Source organism: Rhea pennata, chromosome 3 (assembly GCF_028389875.1).
Source record: "Rhea pennata isolate bPtePen1 chromosome 3, bPtePen1.pri, whole genome shotgun sequence".
Lineage (NCBI taxonomy): Eukaryota > Metazoa > Chordata > Aves > Rheiformes > Rheidae > Rhea > Rhea pennata.
The window spans coordinates 1,996,597-2,023,802 of NC_084665.1; the positions used below are offsets into that span (position 1 = coordinate 1,996,597).

The 27,206-nt window shown below is 37.2% G+C and overlaps 1 protein-coding gene across 4 annotated transcripts in view; it reads left to right on the plus strand.

Moving 5' to 3' along the window:
- KIZ (kizuna centrosomal protein) overlaps window positions 1-27,206 on the plus strand; it is a 71,942-nt gene that overhangs the window by 41,323 nt on the left and 3,413 nt on the right. For 3 of the 4 annotated variants that reach the window (XM_062571343.1, XM_062571344.1, XM_062571345.1), the window contains 3 exons: window positions 5,027-5,189; window positions 6,228-6,293; window positions 19,565-19,652. In XM_062571343.1, coding sequence (XP_062427327.1) covers window positions 5,027-5,189; window positions 6,228-6,293; window positions 19,565-19,652 — 317 coding nt within the window. Of the gene's footprint in view, window positions 1-540; window positions 618-5,026; window positions 5,190-6,227; window positions 6,294-19,564; window positions 19,653-27,206 lie in introns of those variants that run through there. The other variant, XM_062571346.1, reaches the window with a different exon arrangement.

Consider the following 27,206-nt stretch of genomic DNA (forward strand, 5'->3'; position numbering starts at 1 on the left):
CCAGTCGGTAAACGTAAACTTCTTCCCTTGTCTTGTCTGATGTATAGCTTTATCAACAAAGGAATCTTAAAATGATATAATGATCAGTCAATCTTCCCCAGGCTTAACTGCTTTACGTTTTCATGAAAAGAACTCATCAATTTACAGCCAAGAGCCTTTTTTGTCCTTTTTTTCCAGAATGCCTCTTGCAGTGATGTTGTATCAAAAGCGTAATGGAATCAACAGAACCTACTTAACTTGTACCACAGAGAATAAATACCCTCTGACAATATGGAGTGTTCAGGCAAACATTACTGTACTGGCTTATTACAGGCAGAGTAAAATGAAGAGATCACCAAAACAAGTGTTTCTCAGGACAGAACCTTCTCCTGCTCTTAATTAAGTAGTTCACAAGCTTTTTCATTTTTTGTCTTCTTCTTTTTGTTTTGGAAGAGAAACTCTAATTCCACAGAAAAGTAAGGTACTTGCAGACCAAGTGTGGCATTTAAGAATCAAGTAATACTGAAGTGCATGACTAGAATTTACTTTTTTTTTCCTCAGGATTTCTGTCTCACTTGGTGTGCTGTCTGATTGGCGATGCATCAGTCAACATGGATGTGTGTATTTATAGTTCTACTGTAAGAAAAATGTATGTGAATGAATGATACCTAGAGACTAAAATTGCACTGTTGAAATTGACCCTTTGCTATTAATAGTAGCTGCTACTTTTTTAAGGACCAAATGACAAGCCGTTACCATTCATTAATCGCTCTTCAAAGTAATTAGAAAGTGGATAGGGAGAGAATATAACTTTTTCATTTGTCTCAAAATACACAAACACATGCCCATCCATACCCACCCCACTCTATCTCATGAAAAAAATACTCTCCTGAAGACCTTAAATAGCTTATCTGTTTTCCACCCTTCAGATCATTCATATATTTAAATAAGTTCTCACATTTGCTGTGGTGCAAATTTATCACAAAGCTTGTATCATTTGTCTTTCTCTGTGACTTAATAGCTTTTTATAGTGAATGATCTATTTTTTCCCTTTGAAAAATAGAATCATGTTTAATATACTAAATATATGGAGAATTTTACAAATAGCCTGCTTATTCTTTTTAAACTTTAAATTATAAGTTAAATTATATGAATTATAAACAAACTCTTAAAAAAAAAAAAAAAAAGCAACAAAAAGAAACAGTTGGCAGTTTGATAGACCAACTAGTGCCCTGACCTCTTTTGCTACAAATCCAAAGTAAATAGCTTTGTACGGTGGCTAGAATGAATGCAAGATGAATTGCGTCTTGCCGGGTTCCCAGTAAGACTATCTGGTCTGGAATGGTTGCTCTGTCACTGTCAGAAGTCTCAGATTGAGGCTCTCACATTCATTCTGCATGTTAGATGTATAGCTAATCCTTTAACTTTAGGTCTTAGCACTACGCAACAGAAGATCGGTGCTTGCACTTGTTGTTAAGGCCGCTTCTTGCTCGTTGGCAAGTGCAGGGCATGTTTGATGCTGAACAATGCAGAGACTGTAATTAAAGGTTCCCTTTTAGTCCGTGGTACTAGTGCTTAAGTTTTATGTACATTTCTTGTGTGCTGATCACAAAGCACTTTGCAAAAGAAGGTATGATCCCCGTTATCTTCGTTGTATCGACTCAAAAACGAGAATTCAAATGACTTGTTTCCTCTGGAATAGAATCTTAGTTGCAGAGTTGTATGTAGAATTTGGGTCTTCTGCCACCAGTCTGGTGGGTTTGGCTGCTTCCTAGGTGATGTAGGAGATAAGTCATAGGAAAAAAGTAATTTGTAAGTAATTTCTTCACTGCCTCTGCTTTGAGAATTAGTAAGTCTTTGAATCAATCCACAGTTAAAAGATGGCCTCCCTTCCTCTTTGAAATCTCTTCTATAGACTATTACAGAAGTTAAATACACTTAAAGTTTTTGCTGTAATTTTTTTCTTTTCACTGTCTGTAGTTTGTGCATGCACATGTACATAGTTTGTGTGTGTGTAGGTGTGTATACATACATATATATATATATAAAAGCACATCACCAGATCAAATATATTTGCAAAACTTACTTTTTCTCTGATTTTTTTAATAAAAAATTAAAACTGCAGTTTGTATTGCTTTGATATATTTTTAGTTTTAATAACATTTGAAAGAAGTAATGAAAATGTATTATTTGCTAAACTGTGTACTTTCACTTACAGCCAAAGTAATTTCTTTTTCTGCATATCGATAAATAATTTGTATTCAGAGCTTAAAACATTTGACCAAGGAAAAGATCCAAACAAGGAATGTATCTTTGTATTGGTGATAGGTAAATACTGTGCATAAAATTAGAATTATATATGAGACCTTTTACAAAGTTAATGAAAGCTCAGTAACTCAAGTGCTTTATGGGTCAATATATGCAGTAATAATCTGTTTATTGCTATGTGTTATTGTGGCTCACATGTATGCATTTAACACTTATCTGTTAAACAGGATTCATTCACTTAAACTTATTCTCAGATGCATTCTGTACTTTGAAACCTCTTATTTCTAAGCAGGCTGCACAGAACAGTAGCAATATAAAATATATAATGTGCATGTACAGAAAACAGTTGCTTTAACATAAGGATTTATATAATGTGATTATGAATACATATACAAGCTGTACCTAAGGATCTTAAATATTTAAGGTCCTGAAGTTTGAATTTCAGACCTGTGCCGAGGACTTGTTTCTCTGGGGGCTTAAAAATCTGCCAAGTCCTGCATTGCACAGTGATATTCCACAGCCTTGCAACACAGCTAAAATGTACAAGATTGTACAGGCCTTCCAGTACAAACTCCCCAGCTGGAGTTTGACCTAGTGAGAAAACTTGCCCTGACTGTGCAGATAGACCTGTCAAGTTAATGCAGCTCTCCCTCGCATAGCCAGCTAGGTCCTGTCAACGCTTGTGATCTCGGTGCTGACTAGCAGGCCTAACTTCTCATTCAACATCTTCAGGAGCATCTTCAGCTTCTTACTCTGGATTATCATGCTACTTTTCCCTAGGTAACCTCATTTGTGTTTCTGTACTCTCCCTTTCTCTGCTACCAGTGCAGTCTGTCTTTGTGTCTACCTGCTGGTCCTGTCCTGTCCTCGTACTGCTTCATTACATCTATCTTGTCCTATTCTCTTCTGTCTTAGGATCAGGGTTTTTTCTTCTCTCATGGATCTCTTGCATTATCCATCTTAAGAAAACTGAGCATTAGCCCTACGGATAGGAAACAGTAATAGCGAACTGACTACACAGAGGTTCTTACTACACTTCCGTTTTGGCAGTGTAATACAGTCTTCTAGCTGTGAGGGTTACGGACTTGAGTGCCTTCCTATCCTCCTGTAAGAATAAGACTAGTGTGGTTTATGCAGTGTGTTAGCCTCTTCGCCCCCTGATGTGGATGATAAACGTTCTGGAATCAATTCAGTCCCTGGTACTCAAACCTTGGTTCGCTTGGTGAGAGCCTTCTTTGCTGAAAGTATGTCAAGAAGCCTTTCTATACAGATTAATTATGATATTAAAGTTTACACTTACTACTTTTATTTATTGATGGTGGTTTGTGTCTGTATAGATGTTAAATGGTGCTACAAATAGGTGAATGAATTAATTGTGAATGAATTAATTGTGATGTGGAAAACTTTACACTGAGCTAAACTACTAAATGAGTTAATTTCTTCAATAAGAAACCCTATCTGTAATTTAAAACTTTTTTCATTAAAAAAGGAAACTTAAAATAGCCATTTTGGGATGAAATAGCTGCTTGCTCTTGCATTTTTATATGATGATTTCCCATACCTATGGTTAATTTTAAAAAATAGTCAATGAAAATTTATGTAAGACTCAAAAGTTGCCATTCTGGGCTCCTGGATAGATACAGGATTAATGAGGAGGGGGGAGAATTACAAGAATATTGTTTTCCTGTGGGTCTGAAATGTTTTTACTTGTTCCATTCTCTTGGGTAAATATAAATGTCACAGCTGGGGTTATTTTTGAGATGTTAGTCCACATCCCTGAGGGCTGACTTATTTGTTGAACAAATATATAATCAGATAATTATTCAACAAATAATAGTTACAATAGGTAATCATAGAACAAATAATAATTAGATAATTAGAGCATAAATCTAGTAGATTTTAAAGAATCAAGTCTGTGGTTTTTTTTTATTAAAAAATAAAAATAAGAGCACTATACAAGTTAAAGAGATAGGAAAGATGCCCAAAAAAGCCTTTCCTGTGTTGATGGAATAATAAGCTCCAAAAAATGCTTTTTACTATACTCAGAAATGAGCCTTATGAAGCAGCACACAGCATTTTCAACACATACAGATGATAGTCTTAGAAATGCTTGCTTTATATTAAGCCTGCTTTTAACTCAACTGTATTTATGTCATGTTCAGCTCCTTATAAAAATATTGACTTTGGTCATCTTTTTTTGAGTTAAAAATATGTTTAAGTATAGAGGTCTGAATAGTGCTGCTGCAGACATCAGTATGCGTAGACAGGAGAGGATAAACTTTATGAACATGCAATAATAATACAGATTAAAATCTGAACTGAGTCTGACAGCAGCTAGTTTTGGGAAGCTTGGGATTATGGTCTTTGACTTCAGATGCATTGACTCTAGGTATTGTTTTAAATCTGAACGATTGAAAACAGTGTGGATTAACTTGCCTTGTGCCAGTGTGCCTGAAATGGAGAGGGATTTTTTTTGTCTGTTACTATTGCAGCCTAGCTAATGCACCCTTGTATTTTTTCTACTGTGAATGTCTGAGGCACAAAATACTGAGAATTTCCAGAAAACATAGTGATTAAAACAATTAAAGTTCGTTTTACTTCAAGGCAGAATGTAATTCCTAAGATAGCACTGATTTAACTCTTTAATATCTAACAAAAACATCCTGGAAACAGATTACACTGTAAAGTGTAGATTAGCTTAAATGTATATTGGAAAACATTGCTGCTTGAGACTGAGGATAATAGCGCTGCAGTTGTTTTTATTTTTTTAATGCTATAGGCTCTACCATTGAGAGAGGTCCTTCCAGAAGAGTGTGAAGATAGGTCATCTATTCAGAGTAATGAATCACCTTACAGCTTGCCATCAATTCTAAACAACAGTGGTGAAATAAAACAGGCAAAACATGCTCCCTGGCTTGACAGCGTTGGTACAAGGGAACAAGGTAACAAATGTTAAAAGGTCTGTCTGCATGTTCAAAATTGTTGTCATCCTGTGTTGTAAGGTATAAATGTGTCTATCAAAACCTGCAGGAAGCTGTATTACAGCTACTGGTAAATTAACATGTGTTTTTAATGAACTTTGGGTGATACTCTGAGATATTTCTGCAGTAATCCTTCTCGTTACTTCATTAAAATGAATGGTATCTATCGATAGTATTCTTTTTCTGTAGCGGAAAGAGCAAACATTGGGGCAATTACTAAAGATGGATCTATGTGTGTACATGTGTTTAAAAAAAAAAAAAAAAGTCTGCCATTTATAAGTCATATGATATATTAGTTAAAATTTATTATAAAGCCAGACCACAGAATGAATTTTCAAAAATAACGGGATTTATACTAAGGAAGACAGGCGTTTTTGTTTCCAAGCTTAAAAGGTGAATGTTTTTAAAAATATAGTTAATTTCTTTCAAGGAGGAAGTAATATATGAGCCATGTAATAACTGTAATAACTAGAAGATGGCAACTTGCTTAGTGTGCTCTCAGAACATTTCTTACATCAAAGTCTAAAAGAGACAGGCAATTAGGTTGCAATGCTCTTTACCCCCAAAATGTAAACAAACTAATTTAGGCCTCCTAAATTCCTGCTACTTTTATCCACGGAGGAGATGGAGACTTTGATTTAAACTGATTTTTTTTTTCTTTGAGGTTGGTGTGATATATACTATTGCTGTCAAGCTGCTGGACAAGATTGCAGAGTTACTGTTGGTTGTTTGTTTCTTAAATCCCATTGGGTCTTAAATAATTTAAGACATTTGTGTAGCTTATTCTTTTCTCTGGAAGCTACAGAGAGACATAGTAGCATCATATAGGAGTAAAGTTCACAGTGGGCTCCTCTTTTAAGAACTGTAATGGATAGTTTAGATCAATAAACAAGAGATAACAAAAGTGAAAAATTAAAGGGAGTAGAGCTTAAAAGAAAACAAACCAGTCTGATCACTGTGACTTTGAAATGTGTTTCATTATTGTGTGTTCACATACAGAAATCACAAGCTGGTGTGAAGATGAGAGCAAGGAAGAAAACGTGGTAGAAAAGATTCCTATTACAGGTAAAAGTAATGGCTGAATACTAACCTCAAATACAAAATTCAACTTTATTATATAATCAAAACAATGCATTTTAGCGATTTGGATCCACTAATAGTAAGTAAATTCAGCTACTACATACTAAGCACAAAGAGTAAACGTAAGATCATAAAGTACACGCTTATGCTAACATAAACCAAGATGGAAAATAACAGTGCCTATTTAATTCCTTGTAATCATGTTATACATTTAAAGCATGTGAATATCCTGTCATTTCGCCTTTCAGGTCTTCGTATCAGTGTTACAAAGGTCAGTCTCCATGGGGAAGATTCAGTAATTATATGGCAAACTACAGATGTTTCTGATTTGATTCTTTTCTTTTCTGTAGTAATTGAATGTGTATCATTAGAATAAGCACAGAAAAAATTGCGCTAGACAGGAAGCTGTGCTTTTGCCTCTGTTACAAAAGCAGTCTGATAAAACCTTATTGCTAAAAATTTTGTATTATCAAGACTTGTTAAGATCTTCCTGTAGCAAATATGTTATGCTTGTTTAGAATCCTGAAATATCACTGCCTTTTAGTTCTAAAGTATCAATAGAACATTAGTATTCAGGGCAGAACTCTTTGCAAGAAGTCTCAATTTGCTATTGCTTTATTTTGTAAAGTAGTGGGCTGCTTCATTATGAATTTTGATGTTTGGCTAAGTATTTATGCAGGTGTGTACTCTGACAAAGAAAAGGTACTAGGGCATCTGCTTTTCTGCTTTTTTTAGTGGCTTAAAAATAGAGTGTTTTTCTGAGTGACTAATCTTTCTACAGAGGTTTTCCTCTGCTGCTTTTTGAGCCTGATTTGCAGCTGAAATATAAAAATTTGCTTCTTGTGTTTCTGAATTTTTCTGCAACAGTAATATTCCTGGTAGAGTAAAACTTAAGATTTTTGAGATTTTGAGAGTGGAATACTATTTTTTATATTTTTTAGATGTCCTTCAGTCAAACATAATGATGCTTTTTTTTAAGGAAGAATTGCATTTTTTTTTTCAGATGAATTAAAAGCACACAAACCACAAGCCATTCAAGTCTTTTAAATGAAGCAAAACACACTTCTCATTTGAAAATTAGTCAAGAAGTTTATGGAACTTGATTGTTTTGATAGTTTGTAATTTAAGTGTTGCAGCATGTTTTTAGTTGCTAGCAGTCTCATTGTGTCTGAGTGAGACTTTTCATATCTCACTTGAAAGCAAAGTTGCTTCTTTCAAATGCTATTTGTCTTCAATCCATGATCTTCTCCAGGCTTCTTGTTCTCTTTTGGCTTCTCAGTGTTCTAACCTGTCACTATTTTTCTTTTTGCTCATGATTATGTGCCATAGACTGTAGCCCTGGAGCACTGAAATTGTTCACTCTCTAAAATAGAGGTAGTATTTTTGTGTGTTGCCTTTTGGGCTCGAATGCCTTGTTTGAGGGTTTTATTTGGGGGTAGAGGGGGGAAGAGAGTTTTTTTTTTTTTTAAAAAAAATGAAATTTTTTTTTTTATATTCTACACAGGATCATTTTTGCTATACAATTTCTGCTAAGCTTAAGAGATACAATTTTTTTTCAGTACTCACTGTATTCTTTGCAATAAAGCTTCAATTTGAAACACTGGAAGCCTTGAGGCTTTGTGGGTTTTTGATGGACTTTATTTTGGGAGTTGGGTGGATGTTCTTCAGAATGTTCCTTTAAATCCTTGATGAAACTTTATGAATGCTTCTGTAGTTTTGGTTTATTTTTCTTGTATTTCCATAGCAGAAAAAAACCAGAAATATTTCTATATCTTTAATATTCTGTAAATATTCTAGAGATTTGTATATTGACTGTAGAGGAGGAAGGAGAAAGCTTTGTGGTTTGGGGAATGTGGATATGGCAAAGTGAGTGCTCACTGCTTTGGAGTCATAGCTGGCATGGTATTGGATATCACTTGAAAATATTTTTGTTGAGTACCTTAAACTACTTATGCAGGACTAAGCTTGGAATTCTTCTACATAGAGGCTTAGATTGAAATATCTACTGAGCTGTTGAATCCTAACTTCATGATGGCATCCACTGACTTGTGATTGCTCAAACATGCACATCACAATTGCAGTCTCTGCAGTGTCTTAATGCTTCTTTATCCCTTGCATGACAGCTGACCCTGGCAGTAAAATTGACCTTGTAGTTTATCTCATGAGTCATCTCTCTGGAAGTGTCATAAGCAGAAGTCACCAAAGAGACACAACTACATCCTGTTCATCCAAAAAGCTCTTCTCTTCAGATGTTTCAGAGCTGTAGCACTCGGATGTATCCCTTCTTCAGAATGTTAGAGAAGAATTTAGGAAATGAAGGGCAATTCTCTCAGTAATATAAGTGCCATCAGAGATTCTCAGTCTCAGCAGTCAGATTTATCAGTGCAGGCAGCGCACATTTCAGGACTTGATCATGTAGGACAATGACGGTCATTCCATGGCTGTAGTTAGTCCAAACAATACTGAACAAGGGCACTCATCTTCAGGAATGCTCTTTCCTTTTGGTATCTAATGACTCAGTACTGCTAGGTAGGATTGGGAATCCTCCTTAAAGCAGATTGCTGTGACTTTCTGTCTTTGAGTTTGGTATATTGACTTTGAAGAACATCTTGGATCTCTTCATTTTGTTGCCATTTACCTGAACGGTAGTCTTCTCGCCCACTTTACTCCCTCCACCCCAGAGGACATATTCAGCTTTGTCTGTCTCCCCCTTCCCTTCAAAAATATGGCCAGAGCAACAGTAGTAACAGACTAACTGATGCTGGGATTTGTGGTGTAAATGTTACTCTTCTGCAGCTGCTGTTTGTCTTATCTCTCTGAAGGGCAACTGAAGTTATGGAAAATGCCCTTGACCTTCCTGATGTTTGGTACAAGTATCTCTTGATATGCATTTTAGTCATGAGCTACTTCCCTTATCTTCAGGTAATCTTGGAGGTAGCAAAAAACCTGGAGAAAGTGTGTTGTTGAGGAACTTCCATTCTCTGTAGGAAAACGAAGTTGTTTATACAGCGGTGTATTGTTTTGGTTTTTTTCTTTCCCCCCTTGATAAATGATGCAGGAGCACCTCCTCTTCCCAAAAGCATAGGCAATGTCCATGCCAGGAAGATTACAGGATGTACAAGTGAGCTGTGGGTAGTAGGCACTTGTTTATCAGCAGTAAAAAAACAAAAGATATTAATCCTTGCCTCTGAAAGCACTGACAAAATGTTTTGCTATCTCCAAAGCAGTCAGGTCATGTTGCACCTTTGTTACTCTTCCAAGGCTTCCATTTCAGATGAAAGGTTCAAGCTTTCTACCTTGATGGCCCTCGCTGTGCTAAGCAATGTGTCCTTAACTTTTTGTTCCCTCTGGTGAATCGCTTGACACCTACTTATCAGACTGCAGTGCAAAGCTGAGGCCTAACCCCTCTGGTGTTTGGAAAGGTGAGTATGCCTGGCCTTGGTTTGAACATGAGCAATTAGCCTTCCCATGCGTGGCAGTGGAAGCGAGCTTTTCGGAGGGTGGAAATGCAGCTTATAGCATGCTATTGAGAGCCTTGTGGTAAGCTTGTAAAAGGCCACGTTGTGTTAAATGACCTCAAAAATGTTATATTTTGTATACAGTATCACTTTTAGGCTAAGTAAGAATATCAGAGAAGAGATTTTGTTAACAGATCAGATTTTATTAACAGTAGTTTCATTTTATACTGGGGGTTGTGTAAATATAGAGGAGAATATGTGGACTCGTTCTAGTTTTCTTCCTGGATGCTTTCTGTTTTTTATCTTGAAGACATGTATGTAAAATAGAATGTTTGACTTTGCTGTTCATGAGGTAGGTGAATAGTAGAAGATATAAAATGATAATCTATTATAATGGGTTTTGCTGTCTCAAGTAGGAAACTACTGATTTTATTGAAGGGGCAGGTTTGTTAAATCTTTACAAAATAGAATCTCTTCCTAGCCTTTATTTATGTCTTTGACCTAAATAGACATTAAAGCCATAAAGTATTTGAATGAAAATGACATCCTTCTCTACTCATCAAACTTCACTTTTACAACATCTGGAATACGACGTTCCGTCTGCTTTCCAGATATAAAATTCCTAAGGAAAAAACTCTTCAGTAGAAAAAGAATTATTCCTTCTTTATATATCATAAAGAAACACGAAATGGCACAAATCCTATTCTGTTTTCCTTTTTAGGTCACCTTTAATGAGCCAATAATCCTGCCAACACTTTTCCCACGCCCACACGTCCTTCCTAGTGAGGTCCTCCTTTGAACTTGAAGTTAAAAGGTTCTTGAGGTTCCACTTGGAGTGGACTAATAAAGGCATTAATAAGTCTACCCAACTTTTTGCTTCATTTAATATCAATCCATTAGATACTGCTGTTATGAAAAAATTCATCTGTAAATGATTGTTAGCTGTTGTTATATGACAGAACTACACTGAGAAATTTAATATTAATGCTTTATTTATATTAGAGCAATTTAGTTTGCATACCCTGGTCAGTAATACTCTTGCTTAGCTTAAATAAGTTTGAGAAAGACCTCAAAGTATTTCAGAGTTATGACTCTGGCTGAGAATTCTTGCTCAGTTTTTAAATTGAGGCAGCAGCTTTTGAAAGTATTCTCACTAGATTACTTTCAAATACTACTGCATCACGGTAGCTAATACCCCGTACTGTTTTAATCCTTGTCAGCTCTTTGAAGATTATAAGCAAGTGAAGTAATAGTATTGTTGTGGTAGGGGAGATTATTCAGATTTAAAAATCTGCTGGGCTGGGATTATTGTTAGTTTTTGTTTTGGTAGAGCACCTAGCTGTCTGGGAACCCAGACCTAACAGGACTTTTGATAGCTGGGTGATAAAAGTATTGCCAAGGTAACTGTAAAAACACAGGGCTTGCCAGATCCCTTGAGCCTGGTAATATCCTATTCAAAGCATTATTAACTTTGAAGGATAGTGATGGTTCAGCTATCTAAGCTGCTAACTGTTATTTTTGTTGATAAAATTACACAGAAAAAGCAAAGTTGGTCTGTGGGTAGATCCTCATTTGGATACCAGAGAAGGGTGCACATAGATAATTTAGTTGAGTTTGCAAAGGCAATGGTATCTTTTGTTCTTTGACCTTACCTTTGTTTGCATGTGGAGTTATTTACTGTTATTGGAAATAATGAATGATAGCAATTTATAGCTCTTAGCTGTCATTTTATCATTACCAAATTACCAAAGATAGACATCCACATTTCTCTTTTCAGATTTGGCTAGTTCTATTTTTAAAAATTCCCCTTATTAGTTAGAAGTTCATCTTTTTTACTACTTCAGAAGGCTACTCAGAATCCACATTGCCAGTGGTGGAAAATGTCTTCTGATTTTCCATCTGTTTCTTGTTTTGTCTGTATCTTTTTGTGTCAGTGTTGTCTTTGTGTCAGTGTTGTCTTTATCAGCATTGTCCTTCAGTATAGTTCTTTATCTTTCTAGTATTTAGGTAGGTATTGTGCTAAGTTCATCTAGAACTGTTTTACTATTTTGGAAGTGGGGTTAAGGAAAGTATTTTGCTTTGTGTCAGATGTACAACATCTGTTGTACTTGAGATGTTGTAGTGTCTGGCAGCAGAAACATGAACTTTAGGGAATGCCTCTTGTGCAAGAGATGAGATTTTTGGAATGAAAAGAGTGTAATAGACTGAAGATGACAGAGCAAGAAGGGTCAAATTTGAGGAGGCAGATTGAAAGGAAAAAGAGGAAACTAGCTGCTGGAGTATACACCAGTCTGTTGTCCGGAGTAGAACCCAGTGTTCTCCTGTTCCACTGCTTCTCCACTTTGTGCTTCAAAGTGCTCTTATTCCTCCACTGGGAGAGCAGGACCTACTACTTCTATTGCTCACTTAAGAGATCTGTTACTTAAGCAAAACTAAAATCTTTGACCTAGGAAATGTATGGGCTGTACATGAGCTCTATGATTAATATAGTGCTATTTCTGTTACCTAGTCTGTATTTTAAAAATTGGCAGCCTTCAAAATATGCACGTTTTCCATTTACAGACATGTTGAGTCAAACACTTGGAGAATGGTTGTAGAAACATAATTTGGTATCTGGCTATTTATTCCTTTAAACGCTAACTGCAGTCAAAGTTTTTATGTATAACAGATAGATATGTGTGTATATATATATATATATCTGTTTTGATATTTAGAAAGTGTGGGGTTTTTTACATCTGAGAAATAATAAAATTTGTGACTTAAATCATCTTAATTTTTTGCAAATGAAGAGATACTGCATTGCTTTTTGTCACTGAGTTGTTTAACTATAAGTTAATAGATACTGGAACCCAGGCTATACAGAACACATAGAGAATATGTCATCTTTCCAGTTTTGCACTGATACAGTATGTTCTGGGTCAAAGATGACTTTACCTACTCACAAGAACAAAATAATAGTGATTAATTTTGTAATGGTCAGTGGGTTTTTTCCTGGAATTGGTGGTTAATGAAGAAAACTACTCCCATTTTGTCAAAACAAAATTGTTAAAGCTGATGTGAAAGCTACTTTGACCCATGCAGACTTCACAATTAATTCAAACTTGAAAATTGTGTTTCTAATTAATACTGGTATATCAGATCACAGAATCAGTAACGTTGGAAGGGACCTCTGGAGATCATCTAGTCCAACCTCCCTGGCTCAAGCAGGGTCACCTAGAGCATGGTAGACAGGGTTGCATCCAGGCAGGCTTTGAATATCTCTAGAGAAAGAGACTCCACAACCTCTCTGGACCACCTCTTCCAGTGCTCTGTCACTCTCACAGTGAAGAAATTCCCCCTCATGTTCAGGCGGAACTTCCTGTGGTTCAATTTTTGCGCATTGCCTCTTGTCCTGTCACATGGGACAACTGAAAAGAGTTTGTCCCCATCCCGTTGACACCCTCCCTTGAGATGCTTGTAGACATTGATAAGATCCCCCCTCAGTCTTGTCTTCTCCAAGCTAAACAGGTCCAGCTCTTGCAGTTGTTCCTCTGAGGGCAGTTGTTCATGTCTGTAATCATCTTCGTAGCCCTACGCTGCACTCTCTCCAGCAGCTCCACGTCTCTCTCGTACTAGGGAGCCCAGAACTGGACGACAGTACTCCAGATAAGGCCTCAGCAGAGCTGAGTAGAGGGGCAGGATCACCTCCCTCGACCTGCTGGCAACACTCTTCCCAATGCAGCCCAGGATACCATTGGCCTTCTTGGCCACAAGGGGACATTGCTGACTCATGGTCAATTTGTCATCCACCAGCACTCCCATGTCTTTCTCTGCAGAGCTGCTCTCCAGAAGTTCAGCCTCCAGCTTGTACTGGTGCCTAGGGTTATTTCTCCGTAGGTGCAGGACCCTGCGCTTGACCTTGTTGAACCTCAGGAGGTTCCTCTCCGCCCAGCTCTCCAGCCTGTCCAGGTCTCTCTGAATGGCAGCACAGCCCTCAGCTCTATCAGCCACTCCTCCCAGCTTGGTATCATCAGCAAACTTGCTGAGGAGGCACTCTGTCCCTTCATCCAGGTCATTGATGAAGAAGTTGAACAGGATGGGACCCAGTCCTGAGCTCTGGGGAACTCCACTAACCACAGGCCTCCAACTAGACTCTGTGCCACTGATGACAATGACAACTCTCTGAGCTCTGCCTTTCAGCCAGTTCTCAATCCACCTCACTGTCCACTTGTCTAACCCACACTTCCTGTGCTAACACTAGGTGGAGAGAACAATACATTGGAAAAAAAAAAAAGATGGAGAGCTGTGTTATCTGTGACAGAAGTTTGCATCCTGCTGTATTATTGCTTGAACAATCAGACTAAAACTTTACTTTTCAGTATTAACAACCCAATTCAAATTTAAAGACTGAGGGTTTTTGTAGTAGCATCTGTGCAGTGTGTGTTGGCCATTCAGACTAAGTTAGTGCTCATGAGAAATAGTGTATTTTTTTAATGTGGAGCTGTGAAGTTCCAAAATGTCTCTGAAACTGGCTAGAAGAAATCTTTTAAATGAAAAATACTTTTTCCAAAGAACTTGGGCTTCTCTGATTGTGTGTGCTATGAACCAAATGTTTCAGATACATTTTCATATAAACCTGAATGTTTGCTATCAAATTATTAGAGCTTGTTAGGCAAATACCGCCTAATAGCATGGATGCTTTTGAACATTCAGATGAAGGCTGGCTAATTGACTTAAGCTAAAATGTGGTCACCTAGACCTTCCAGTATAGAGCAGAGCAACATCAGAATAGCTTCAAAATTATGGGCCTAAATTGCTTCTAGGATGTCTAACAAAAACAAGGCGTGATGTTGTCATGAGCACAAGGCATGACTGGTTTCAGGTTGCTGGGGTGTAAGGTCAGGATTTTCAGAAGACACTTTCTCTCACCTTTCTCTCACCTTTCTCTCTTCCTAGAATTAATGATCGATATATGACTATGGTATTAACATTCCTTTAAAAAAAAGGGGGGGGGGCAGTTCAAATGAGCGAGAGAGGAGAAGTAAAATTTATTTTAATGTCTAACTAATGCCAGAAAGCAAACCATTCATCGGTGACCTTAGCGTAAATCCAGGGGACTTTGCTGATATCCCTGACTTTGGTGTTAGGCTGTATGTAGAGGCAACTGTTGCAATGCCTTAGAAGATAAATTGTGCTGTCTACACAGAAACTCAAAGCAGCAGGTGCTTTCTGAGCTCATACTGGAGGGGAGAGGTACTTATAGTGAGCTTACTTATGGCTAAGAAAGTATGAGACCACAGCCAAACTGCTGTTCTTGAGCAGAGCTGTCACAGACAGAATTCTTCTCTGTTCCTTCTGCTTTTGAACATGACTATCCTGTGCTTGAATTATTTCTGTGGAGCTGACAATCACTTTAACCTAGCGTTTCAACTTGCACATTTTTGTGCTCTAAACCAATATTCTTTTCACCTCTTCTCCACTCACTCGCTCTTTTGCCAAGTTATCCTTTTCTTTCCTGTACTCAGGAGAAAATGTTTCTGTGTTTCAGTACAGTGTGTCTTACTTTTCTAGTCTTGGGAGAGTAAGTATGCACTTGGTTTTTGTACTATAGTGAGTTAGATGTTTCTAGCTACAGCAACAAAAACCTAAACAAGAAAACAAATTCCTCAGACGAAGAGGTGCCTTTTTGAACTTGGCAGTAGTTTACCTGTGGACTTCAATGTGATCTGTTGTATGAAGGAAAGTATTTTGATTTACCTAACAGTTCTATGGTGCAATATATCTTTTGCAGAAATGAAGAACAGTACTTGAGAATTTTCTCCCCTAGTTCTGTATTATCTTCTATTTTCTGCCCCATATGTTATACCAACTGGTTGTGTTTTGTCACAATGATGATGTGTTGCAGTACAAGAAAATTGGGTTATTTTTGCTGAAACTACTATATAGATGTAATTAAGACTGTTCTTTTCCATTAACTGATAGTATGGACGTATTGCTAAAGGCATGTGTGTTCAAGAAGTGAGTGGGATAAGATGAGGCAAGAGCAAGATGATTGTTCAGCATACAAAGAAGCAAGTCACTGCATGTTAAGTACTTACCCGTTGTCATGTGTTTCATAGGCATCACAGCCCAGATGATTGTCAAGGAAGACTTTAAAGTAAGGTAAACTGGTGGATTTAAGAGTTCTTAGAAGGATCCCCCATTTATGTAGAGTATGTAGTATGTAAGTAAGTACAAAGATGCTTGAGGGAAGTGATTAGACTAATTGGTAGGAAAGTCTGGTATAACTAAGGCAGAAGTGGGGATTGATAGCTCAGTATTGTATTATAATTGACAGGTAGGGCAAAGCTGGGCTGTGAAGAGCCTTAAAGGTGAAGAACAAGTAGTTTCTGTTACTGTTTGAGGGAAGGAAGAGGACTCAGAAAAAGCACAAAAAGCATGGTGAATGGTCTTTTGAGACTGGTTTGTGTGGAAAAGCAGTAAGAAGAGCTGCAAGACAACAGTGGCCTGGCTTGAGTTTGCAGTCGTGCTGGCAGAGAATTGGATTTCTGAAGTGCTAGCTGGAAAGATGCAGCTGGTATGTTTGGACCAACGATGGACTCCATGTTACTGCCTCAAATGACAGGAAGTCAATGATAATGGAGAAAATTTGGAAAAGAACTAATGGGGAAGGCTTGAACTAGAAAAGAACGAGGATTCATTTTTGCCTGGAGGAGAGATCATCGGGGAGATCAGTGAGGAATATGGACAACTAGGAGAAAAGTACCTCTGAGTGGAGAAGCATGTTTGAGTTACTTGTACACATGGGGCATTTGCTCGGGTTTGTAGATACAGTTCAGTTGCAAAAGTCATAATAAAATGAGCTACAGGTGGACAGTCTGTGGGAATGTGTCACATCGGAGGAAGAAACAAGCAAAGGGCTCACCAAATGAGATTTGGAGGGACCAAGACAGCTAGCAGACGATCTCTTTTCCTCCTTCATCTATGAGGAAGAAAAAAGTGGAGGGAGGATAAAGGATAGGGAGCAGTGTTATCTTCCCTGGAGAGATACAGATATTAACAGATGTGCTACATATCTGTCTTCTCCATAGCCTTAAAACTGCTTTCAAACATACCTAGATGTTAATCTTCCTTTTGGAGAGAACTAAGCTAGCCTTAGCTAAAAGATCTTATCTACAGCAAGCTAAGTGTAGCGTCCTTATTCAGGGTGCTGTTCCCAGGCTTTGCCTGAAACGGAAGCCTTTGAAAAGCACATGTCGGATTCAGCTCCTTTAACAGGGTTCTAACACCCTCTGAAATTACTTTCTCTGGAAATTTTTCTACCTATTATAGCTAGAAAGGAGAAAAACACTTTTCAGTTCGTTAGCAGAATGTAACTAAGTGTATATGCCCCTATGCATTTGCAGGGCCTGAAATGGGACAGATGATTAGGCCTGCCTGTCTTGTTTGGATGCTGTTTGCTTCGCATGCCCTTTCGTGTGAGAAGGAGGCCACAAATCTGTCACAGCCACGTGGGTGCAGTGGGTAGCTAAGTTTGAGGTGCGAGCGTAACTGCGTTTTGAATTTCTGCACCATCTGCTGCCCGTGGTGCTTTGTTAGCTAGGCAGACCTGGCTCTGCACAAGACGTTCTTGACGTGGCTGGGGATGCCCTCTCGAAATAAAACGCTGCTCTCTACCAAAACAAGAAGTGAGCATATAACCTCTGCTGCATTGCACAAATGTTCTTTGAAACAGCATCTTAAAAGCCCTGAAAAATATGTTAAGTGTTTTAAAGTTGGAGTGGCAATTTCTTAATGTGCCTCATGCAAAAGTATTTCTTTGGAGTTTTGAACTTGATTAGGTTGAATTAACTGTTTTTTTTTTATTTCCTTTTCCATTCAAAGTAATGTATGAGTAAGCATGAATGTAATTCTATTTTTTTTTTTTTATGGTGACTGATTCTCCCTGTTTATGCCTTTATCATTCAGTCTGCAAGTTTGAGATACTTCCAGTCTTGCATCCAGGAAGTCCTCCTTTGATATGCAGGTCTCTGCTTCTCTGCATGGTGCACGTCATAGGAAGGTTTTCTCTTGCTTTTCTTGGGTTTTGTCATTCTGTTGAAAGTTGTCAGATTGTTCCGCAAAGTGGCCTGGTGCCACCTCTGAAAAACCTATGCTTTAGCTCCTCTCATCTTCCATGTAAGAAGGGTGGTGTTTTTTTGTTTTTTTTTTTTTTTTTGATCTTTTGGTTGGAAGTGCCTGACACACAAAGCAGAACTTGTGCATCTGAAATGTAAGAAGAGAATGTATCTGCTGAGAGTGAGTTGTAAAGTGCACACTGAGTTACAAAGTAGAATTGTCCAAGATATGTAAAAATACTGAATTGTTTTGAGTTAGAGTTAAGTTGGCAGAAATTAGGGCCTGTTTATAAATTCAGTTGTATCTAAAGCTTTTCTTACATCCTGATTCTAATCTGCAGTGCAACCTGGCCTTTAAAAGTGGACGCATTTGCACTTCAAAACCATGTCCTTTGGAAATCAGTGCAAAGATGAGCAATTATACAATTCCAGTGAATGAGGGTGCTTTTTTTTTTTTTTTAATCAATCTGTACAGAAGTGAGATACATGGGAGGGGAGGGGGGAGACTGAAATCCAGATAAAAAATTTTGAAATATTTGTGTGTTTGGCTGTTAAGTCATAAAATTCCTAATGCAGCTTAGTTTGAAAGGGAATGATTGAAAATGATGTATCAAATAATATTGAAGTCTAAATGTCCAGAAAATAAGCTAAATTTAAGGGGAAGAAGAACAAAAATTTTGCTTCCTGATTAACAGAAGTAAATAAGAATGTAGAGATTTTTTTTAAAGAAAAGAACTCAACAGAATTTGAAATTTGATTTAAAGTTGGTATGTGATGGTATGCAACTCTTAACAGAACTTCAGTGTTCTTTTTGCTAAAAAGAGATAAAATAAAATTTTTACTCTTCAGAAGACATTATCAGATTACTCTAAATGATTTCAAGGAAGTTTTTTCTGCATTTAACTCATTTTCACCTAATCATGCACAAAAAAAATCTTGAGACATATACTGTAACTGCTTGATGTTTGTTCCTCCCTAGACTTTGTCATCAAACTGCACACCAAGAGCATGGCCATTATGTGCATCTCTTGGGGAACCAGTGATGTGTTGCTTGCCAGTAGCTGAAGACTGTTATAGGTGCAGAAACACCTATAACGTCCAGAAACAGTGTAAAAATAAAGCTACCTGGAAAAGAGCTAAACCCCAAACATGTAGGTACTCTCTCCTAGATAGCTTGACAAAGGCTACATCCGATGTGGATGCCCCTTTAGATTGAAGGTGAAGTGGGGCAGATGGGTTTGTAAAGAATTCCCTATAGCAATGGGATTGTGGCTTCTGAGCCAAAAAATGAGGACTTCTCTTGTTTGGTCCAGCCAGCTCCTATTTTCTTCTGGGAGGAGTGCCTGGGCCAACTAATATGTATGCTAGGTGTTCTAGTTTGCTTTGAAAATGTTTGTAGGTACCACTAAGAGGAAAATGCATTAAAAAAAAACACTGTGAGATTTTTCTAAAATAATCTTTTAGATTGCCTCAATATGTTTGACAATATATTTCTTTTATTGAGCAGTCTGCCAAAATCCAGGCAAAATAACACCAGTTGCTTTGTAATGCGTTTCACTATGCATTTGCAGGGTAGGAGATGCTTTTTTTATTTGATTTTTTTTTAACTTAAATATCTTCACTGATTTCTGTAAGGCCAAAGCTGTTAAATGGCTTCATATTTATTATTTGAATATTTATATTTCATATTTTTGCTTAACAGGTGGCAATAGTTCTGGAACAAAGAAAAGGCAAGAAATGAGTTCAGAAGCTAGTTTGTCATCTGATGAAAGAAGTCGTCCCTTCTCAAGGTAAATTTAAATCATTTAATATTTGAATTACTTTAAAATGAGAAATGCCAATAGAAAGTGACTGAAACTCTGAATACTTTATTTTTGCTTCATCTAGGATTAAGGTTCATATTTATGTTTATCTGAAATAGCAACTTAAACTTTTGTACACCTTAGAAAATATTTGCACCAAAGCCAAGTATTGTTTTGCAGCTGTTGTTTTCTCATTTTAAGACTCAATTGACATCTCAGCGAACCACAAATTAGCGTGTACAGCTGCTCTCAGTAGGGCTACTTAGAGACCAGACAATAGAAGTTGTCAGGAAAAGGGCAGGCATAAAATGTGAAGTCTTGAAGAAATAAAGCAATGGGTTTCTTCTCAATATATCCGAGATGTAAACTAGCTGTAACTGTATACATATTTTTCATGTTCTTGTTTTCGTAAAATATTTGATATGGGGTATTTATAATTGGTGGTCTGTCTTTAAAACTGAGCATGTTTAATAGCCTTACATTTACCTAAAGGGTGCCATTTATCCTTTAAAACAAGCAAACAAAACCCACTCTTAAAAAAAAAAAAAAAAAAAAAAGCACTTTCTTTTTGGTCTTTAAGAAATGTTGTATTTCATGATCCTTGTATTTTTTCCATCAGCATGTAGCAGCAATCAAATAGAGCAATGAAATTAGCGGTCAAGAAGCAGTGGAAAATAGGATATAGCACAGCCATCTCATGAAATATTAGCTTGGCTTTAGATTCTTATCTGCATGCTTATTAAAACATCACAGTAAGTAGGTTCTGCTAATATGTGGTGCCTTGTCTGAAAACTGCCATTAATGGCATTCAGGAAAATACTTTATTTTGACAAAAATTTAATTCATTCTGCTTACAGGACATCAATATCTTTCTGTAGCTTTATGTTGCTGTTGACAAAGTTAGTTTTGATACAGAAGACGATTCCAGTTTTTCAGAGATATCCTAATCGTTTCATTCTATTTTTTTTTTGTCTTAAAATCATATATCTCTCTTGCTTCAAGTACAGTGAATAAAGACAAGCTTTAGTAAAATATAGATGAATGACATGCCTGTTTTTGTTTAGGATTCACACTTTTCAGACTTCATCTGGAACTTTGTTTCAGAGAATGATATTCCCGTAATACCCGACATTACCAAACGCGAGAGTGCTCTTACAGTCGAATTTTTAAATGGTAATACATTTTAGTCTGTTCCTGTTGTCCTGGACTTCAGTGAGAGAAGGGCCCTTGGCAGTGATTCTATAAGCACATTCTTAAGTGTCTGAGTAAAATGTGTGTAATTAAACATGAACTATTTAGAAAAAAAATCTCTAAGCATGGATGTTATTGATTAGATGTTGCACTGCTTGCTAATAATATGCTTGGCAGCTTATGCATTTTTCAGATGCTGTTCGTATAACATGCATTTTCTGGTTTTCACTGGTCTTTTCAAATTCATATTCTCACTGGATTTTAAAATCATTCCTTCTGCCTCCTGAGTTTATGCCTCTCTGCTCTCTGAAGCAAGCACACTTCCTACTCTGATACGTGGTGATGCTACTTACAAAAAAATCTTTTAACATGGCTTAGTTATTTTCCTAAATGACTCAAAAATAACACAATCTTTTAAACATGGAGTTATTAATAACACTTGCTTTTGCACACTTGACATCAGCTTTACAAAGAGACAAAGTAGCAAAAGCAGTATGAAAGAATGAGAAATGGAAAACTCAGGTGGTTGCTTGTTTTTGATCAGGATGCAATGAAATTTTGTAGATGCTTGCATTTAAGGATTCCACTTACTGCCTTACTGCAGTCACTTCTTGTGCTTTATTGCTTTTACAAGTGGTCTTGAAACCCACTACTTGAGAATAAACATAACTGTGTAGTACTGCTGTGGTACTTTTTATAAATTCTTCTTTGCTGTGTTTTGTGACTGAACTGATGAGTGACCTCGAAAGAGACCCTGCTGGACCTAAATAAAAAAAAATGGCTTCCTCTGATGTCCTAGAGACAATAATTATGATGTGCCAGTTAAGCCCAAACTACAGCTGAGGGATTTTACTTTAAAGCAGAGGCTTGGGCGCAAAAATGCATTTATAGCTCTTTGTCCGGCACCTCATTATGTGTGGGCCTGATTCATTAAGTAATTGGTTTGCAGTTGTTTACATGAGTATTAAGGCTTTCTATTCAGCAGCCTTTGAGAGATACATTGTGCAAATGTTGCATGTTATGAATGCAGAATGAGGGGCAGAGGACCAGTTCTATTGGCTAAACACTGCACTCTGTTGAAAAGCGAGAGAAAGAGATTGGGTGCTGCTTTGCATAGCAATGACTTTCTTAATAAGCTTTACAGATTAATACACACAAGCTATAAAAGATGCAAAGAGATACTCTTAGCACATTTATACATGCTCATTTCACTATTATGGTACTGGAGATGGGAAGAATTGAGTTCTTTCATATTCAGTTTTTCAGTGCATGTCTTCAGTGCATGAGACTTAATAGAGTCCAATGTTTATTGTATTATAAATCATGGGGAAGTAGGCAGATCTGCAACAGTTTATTATTAAAGATTCTTTCAATGTAAATCTTTTTCTACTATTGTGTTTCCTATAGCAAAATCATTTTGTGGTTGAGTGAGGATGAAAGGCATAATGTACGAAGGAGTGAGTCTTAATAGGAAGCTGCTCTCTGAGTAAAGACCACTTGTTCCCTTTTGTTCAGAGGTGCATGCCAGAGCTTCCTCTTCTCCAGCAAATATTGTCCTGATCTACCTTACATATAAAACTATTTTTTCCTGGATTAGTATACTTTACCAAGAGAATATTTTAAACTCTTGGCGATGTAACTTTAGTTTGAAGCGTTAACCTTTTGCAAAAGACAAGAGTGTGCTAAATTATATAATTACTTGGGGGAAAAGGTATCATAAGTCAGGACTGAATCTCTCTAAAGAGTAGGCAGCATACGATGTGTGTGGCATTTTGTTGTCCTGTAGCAATAGAATCCACCAGTGGAGGTCACTAGCTTTCTGGATAATTCTGTATTTTTGATGCGAGCAATTTATTTTTCTTTGACTTGTTTGCTCTGTCTCATTTCAAAATAATCTGAAGATTAAAAATGTATTATAGACTAGAACACAGATTAATCAAAGTTTAAAATACTTTACGCAGTGTTTATGTCCTGACAAATTAAAATTTTTATTTGGTTCTCAGAAGTAATCCATTCTGGTCTCTGAAGACTATTGTTTTTTTTTAGTCAAAAGCTCAAAAGCTGCCTTTAACAAACACAGAAATAAAAGTTTGTGGATTATAATTCATCCTCTTAATTCTCTTAATTATTCTCAGAGGAACTATTTAATAGTAAACTAGCTATATCTAATACAGCACTTTCATTGCTGTATCATGATGTAAATAGGCAGGTTGACCATCAGGGGGCACTCAGACTTTGCTAAACTAAAAGCTCAAATTTATTCTTGCACCTTCCACCTTGTAACATTCAGTACCTCAAAAAAAAAATCTTGTCTATGTTTAATTGACTTGTGAGAAAAGTGTCTATTTTGTCTGGAGCTTTAGCAAGAGATGCTAAATGTTGGAGTATGTGAACATTCAGGATGTGAATTTACTGGGAACTTTAAAGAAAGTTAAATAATGATTCAGAGCAATGGAAGTAATGGGAATTCAGTGTACTTGCTCTAGATGATATATTTCCAGAATCCCGAGAGAGGTGCAGACATAAATGAGTCCATATCTGATTGTTTTGTAATGCTGCAGTACTTTTTTCAAATCACTTATTTAAGAATTTAGGGGTGTTTTCCTGACCTTACAAACCTGATGCATTTGTTTTGATGCCTTTATTTATTTTATCAAAAAATAACTGAAAATTGCTGACAAGCTGCAGGGCATACAGCTATAAGCAGCAACAGTATTAGCTCTTCTGCCAGTTAACTAGGGCCATGCTAGAGAAGTTAAACTTTGGGGTTTTTTTTCTTACTTTAATGCAATAAAAAGATTTATGCCAGCTCTATGGCATTATTGAGCGTTGTTTTTTCATCCTGTTTCAGTGGACATTGATCATGGAACCACCGCTAGGTGGGAAGGCTGAAATTCATGGCCTTGTAGCCTGTCAGGAGTAATGATGAAGCCTGTGATACAGAAAATCTCTTCTACCTTTTGATTTTATCTCTGGAATAGAAATATGTGCAGGTTTAGCAGCTTAGAGGAAATAATATTTCTGTGGTGATGTTTTCTTCAAAATTTTGAAATGCATACTTTACCTTTACAGTAAAGGGAAAATAGATGTTTTAGTGTTTTATTTTTGCAGCCATACTCTGTGTTCTTCATATCTAGTTTTATCTTGGGATCTGTGTTACGGCAGGAATTTCAGTCTTTGCATATGGGCTTCTATAGTCAAGAATATTTTTATTTCAAAGTGGTACCTAAAGAAGAAAATGGTCTTAAACGTAACTTTTTGTTGCAAATCTTTGTTCCTATTTGACCATATTTGCAGTATAAATACTAAATTCAGTATTATTACTTTACTTTTCACCAATTTTAGATAGAATTAAGACTTGTATTGTAAATGGAGCAATCATTAAGTTTTGACTTCCTCTTTAAGTTTTTTTTTTTTTTTCCTAGCTTCTTGAGAAATGATGGCATGATGGATGGATTTATTTTTTACTGAGTTTACAGGGTGGGGAACACTTCCAGGATGCTGCTTTGTAGCAAACTATCAGCAGAAAATAATAGCTCAGGTGCCCTGAGGCTTCCACAACAATTTGCAGGGAAGCACGTTATTACTTAGGTGTATACAGACCGGAGCTTTGCTCACAGCAGAGGCATTGGCATATAGTGGTATGGCTTGCTTATTACCAAAAGGCTTTCTAGGTATTTTTTTCAAAAAATGATCCTTAAAGAAAAAGCTGCAGTTTTGCCTTCGTCCTTACTGTTGGGGAGAAACTTCATCATTTCTTTGAGGGTTGCTAAGAACTGCCTTGTGAAAATGAAATCTCCTGTTTTTTCCTGGGGTGTGCTGCCTCACCAACACTTTTGCAAGATACAGGCGTGCAGACTTCAAGCTCTTGGACGACATTAGGCTCTATGCTTTGAGGCATACTTTATTACAGGCTATCAGTGTTCTTGAAGCTTCCATCCTTTCTGTTTGTTTTTGCTTTTCTGATATTTTTTTTGCTGTTTTCACTTGACAGTAAAAGAAGGACATCCAACAGGTTCTTTAGAAAATTATATCCATGCTAAAGTAAACATTTTTTGTTTTCCTGTGAGCCACCTCTTTTAACTTGGCTTTTCTTTTGTCTGGTATTTACCTCTTAATATGATTTGTCTTTATGGGGGAAATATTTTCAGGGAGCTTACTCATTTCTTATTGTTGCAGTATCTTCAACACGAAAAGCCTGTTTCATCAGCAGAGGAGAGATTAAAAGGCCCTTTGAAGTTAAACTGGTTTGGATTTTTTTCTTTGTTAGAGCATAGGTTCAGTTTGTAATTATTTTAGGGAAGAAGGCAATGTATAAATGGATATCGAAAGGTCAATAAGGGGGATTAGTTAAGGCAGTGAAACTTGTGTTACTTCATCTATACTCCTAAAATACCTCCCTGGAGGTTTGGGTGGTTATTGTGTGCTCAGTATACCAGATAATAGCTTTCATGATTGACTTTGATTTCTGAATGTGAACCTTCTGCAATGTAGAGGGGGTTTTTTGCATCTTATCAGCCTTGACTAACACTTTAGATGTAATTTAAGAATTTTAGCCTGTGTTACAAAGCTATCTTGCAGTATTTTCCAGACGTGGTTTGATGGAGTTGCTGTTTGTGTTCTGGCCTGGCTCTGATCTCCTGGCCTGATTCCTAGTTCCATTTTCCAGCTCTCCCCAGGCATTTCTCTGTGCCAAGGCTTTCAAACCAAGCCTTTTCTGATACCCTTTTCAGTGTCTCTTATTCTTTAGTGGCTGTGCTGTTGCATTAGTGCCTCACCTGATTTGCAGTAGTATAGCTCTTTGCTAATTTGCTGGTGAATTCTGCCCTTCGATATGGCAGAATAGCCCTGGGAGAATGACCCCAACAAATAGATGTTATTTGGGAGCATATAAACATCTTCTCTTTCCCCTCTCCTGGTACCATTGACTGTTTTGTTCATGGGAGGTTAGAGGGGAAGCGGGGTAGGTTTCCAGGCCTTCTTACGGCACTAGTGGTCCTTGTCTCCCACCACCTCTCTGCGAGCCCCTTGGCTTTCAGCAGGATCCAACAGTGCTTTGAATTGTGCAAGATGGCCAAGTGCCCATGCAGCCGCCTGAGAGCCGGGGCAGTCTACCACTGTCCTCCTTGTGCTCAAAGTTGTGCACGCTGCCTTTGAGGCAAAGCGGAGACTCCAGGTCCAAATGATCAACGCTCTTGTGTTTTATTTGGGCTTGAAGCAAGGAGAAAAGTGGAGCAAAAAGTCACTTTGAGGGACCCTCTACCATGATTGAATAAAGAAACCGTATGCACCTCTCCTTGATAATGGAAGATGAAGCAGCAGACAGTGTAAACAGTAGCTATCAGCTGGCTGATCTTGCTTTACTGAAATACTTCAAGATAAAATGGTTGTTGCACAGTCTGTCACAGAAGTCACCTCTCGATATGCAGCTCAGAAACAAGTGGTTTCTCACTTCACACCACAGGGGAAACAGTGTTGCTGCAGCCAGAATTGCATCCTCTTAAGTACATTTTATGGACAGAGTCTAGGATATGTGGAGCACCTCCTGGGAAATGCAGAGGGTCATGAAATCTTACCAAAGCAAGCGAGAGTTAAGGGTGTTCAGCATTTTGCAGGGCTCAGCCTGGAAGCTCTGACTTAAAACACTGGCTGAAAATCCTGTGGCATAAATGGAATTTGAGCTTGTGCTAGCAGGTGAAGTGCAATGCAGTGTAGGATTCATCTCTGAATAAAACTGAAGGGGATTGGATGGCTTGGTAAGTGTCAGATAAACAGTTGAAGACTAACACATGTAAACAATTTAAATTACATATTCTTAACATATATCACATTGTTAATAGCTAACTGTTAATTGTTGTTAGTGCTTAAACCTCAGTGTGTTATCTTGCTTGAACTTTTGCTGTGGTGTTTATTTCTTTTTTTTTTTTTCTTTTTTATATCTGGTGGAGATTATATGGTGGTGGTATTCATAGCTTGAAAAATAGGAATATGATATAAACAGTATTCTACCTTTCTCTTAAAAGGAAAAGTTATTGCAACATAGGTAGCTGTAGCTGTAATGTACTGACACTTCCTCCAGCTTTAAGTTTAGCTTTCCAGCTGTAAATAGCAAGTTCTTACTGAATGTAGTGGCGTAAGACAAGCTATGAATCATCCCCATTTTTATCCTTTCCTTCACAAATAACTCTGTGACAATGGTTAGAACACTTGTAATTTCCTGCTTTACACCATCATATATTAGCTGCCATGCCTTTAAATGAAATGCAACCCTTAATCCTATGAAATTTTGACAGCCAATTGAGTTCTGTTTTAACTGTGGCAAAGACTTCAAATTGCAAGTTGACATTTGCT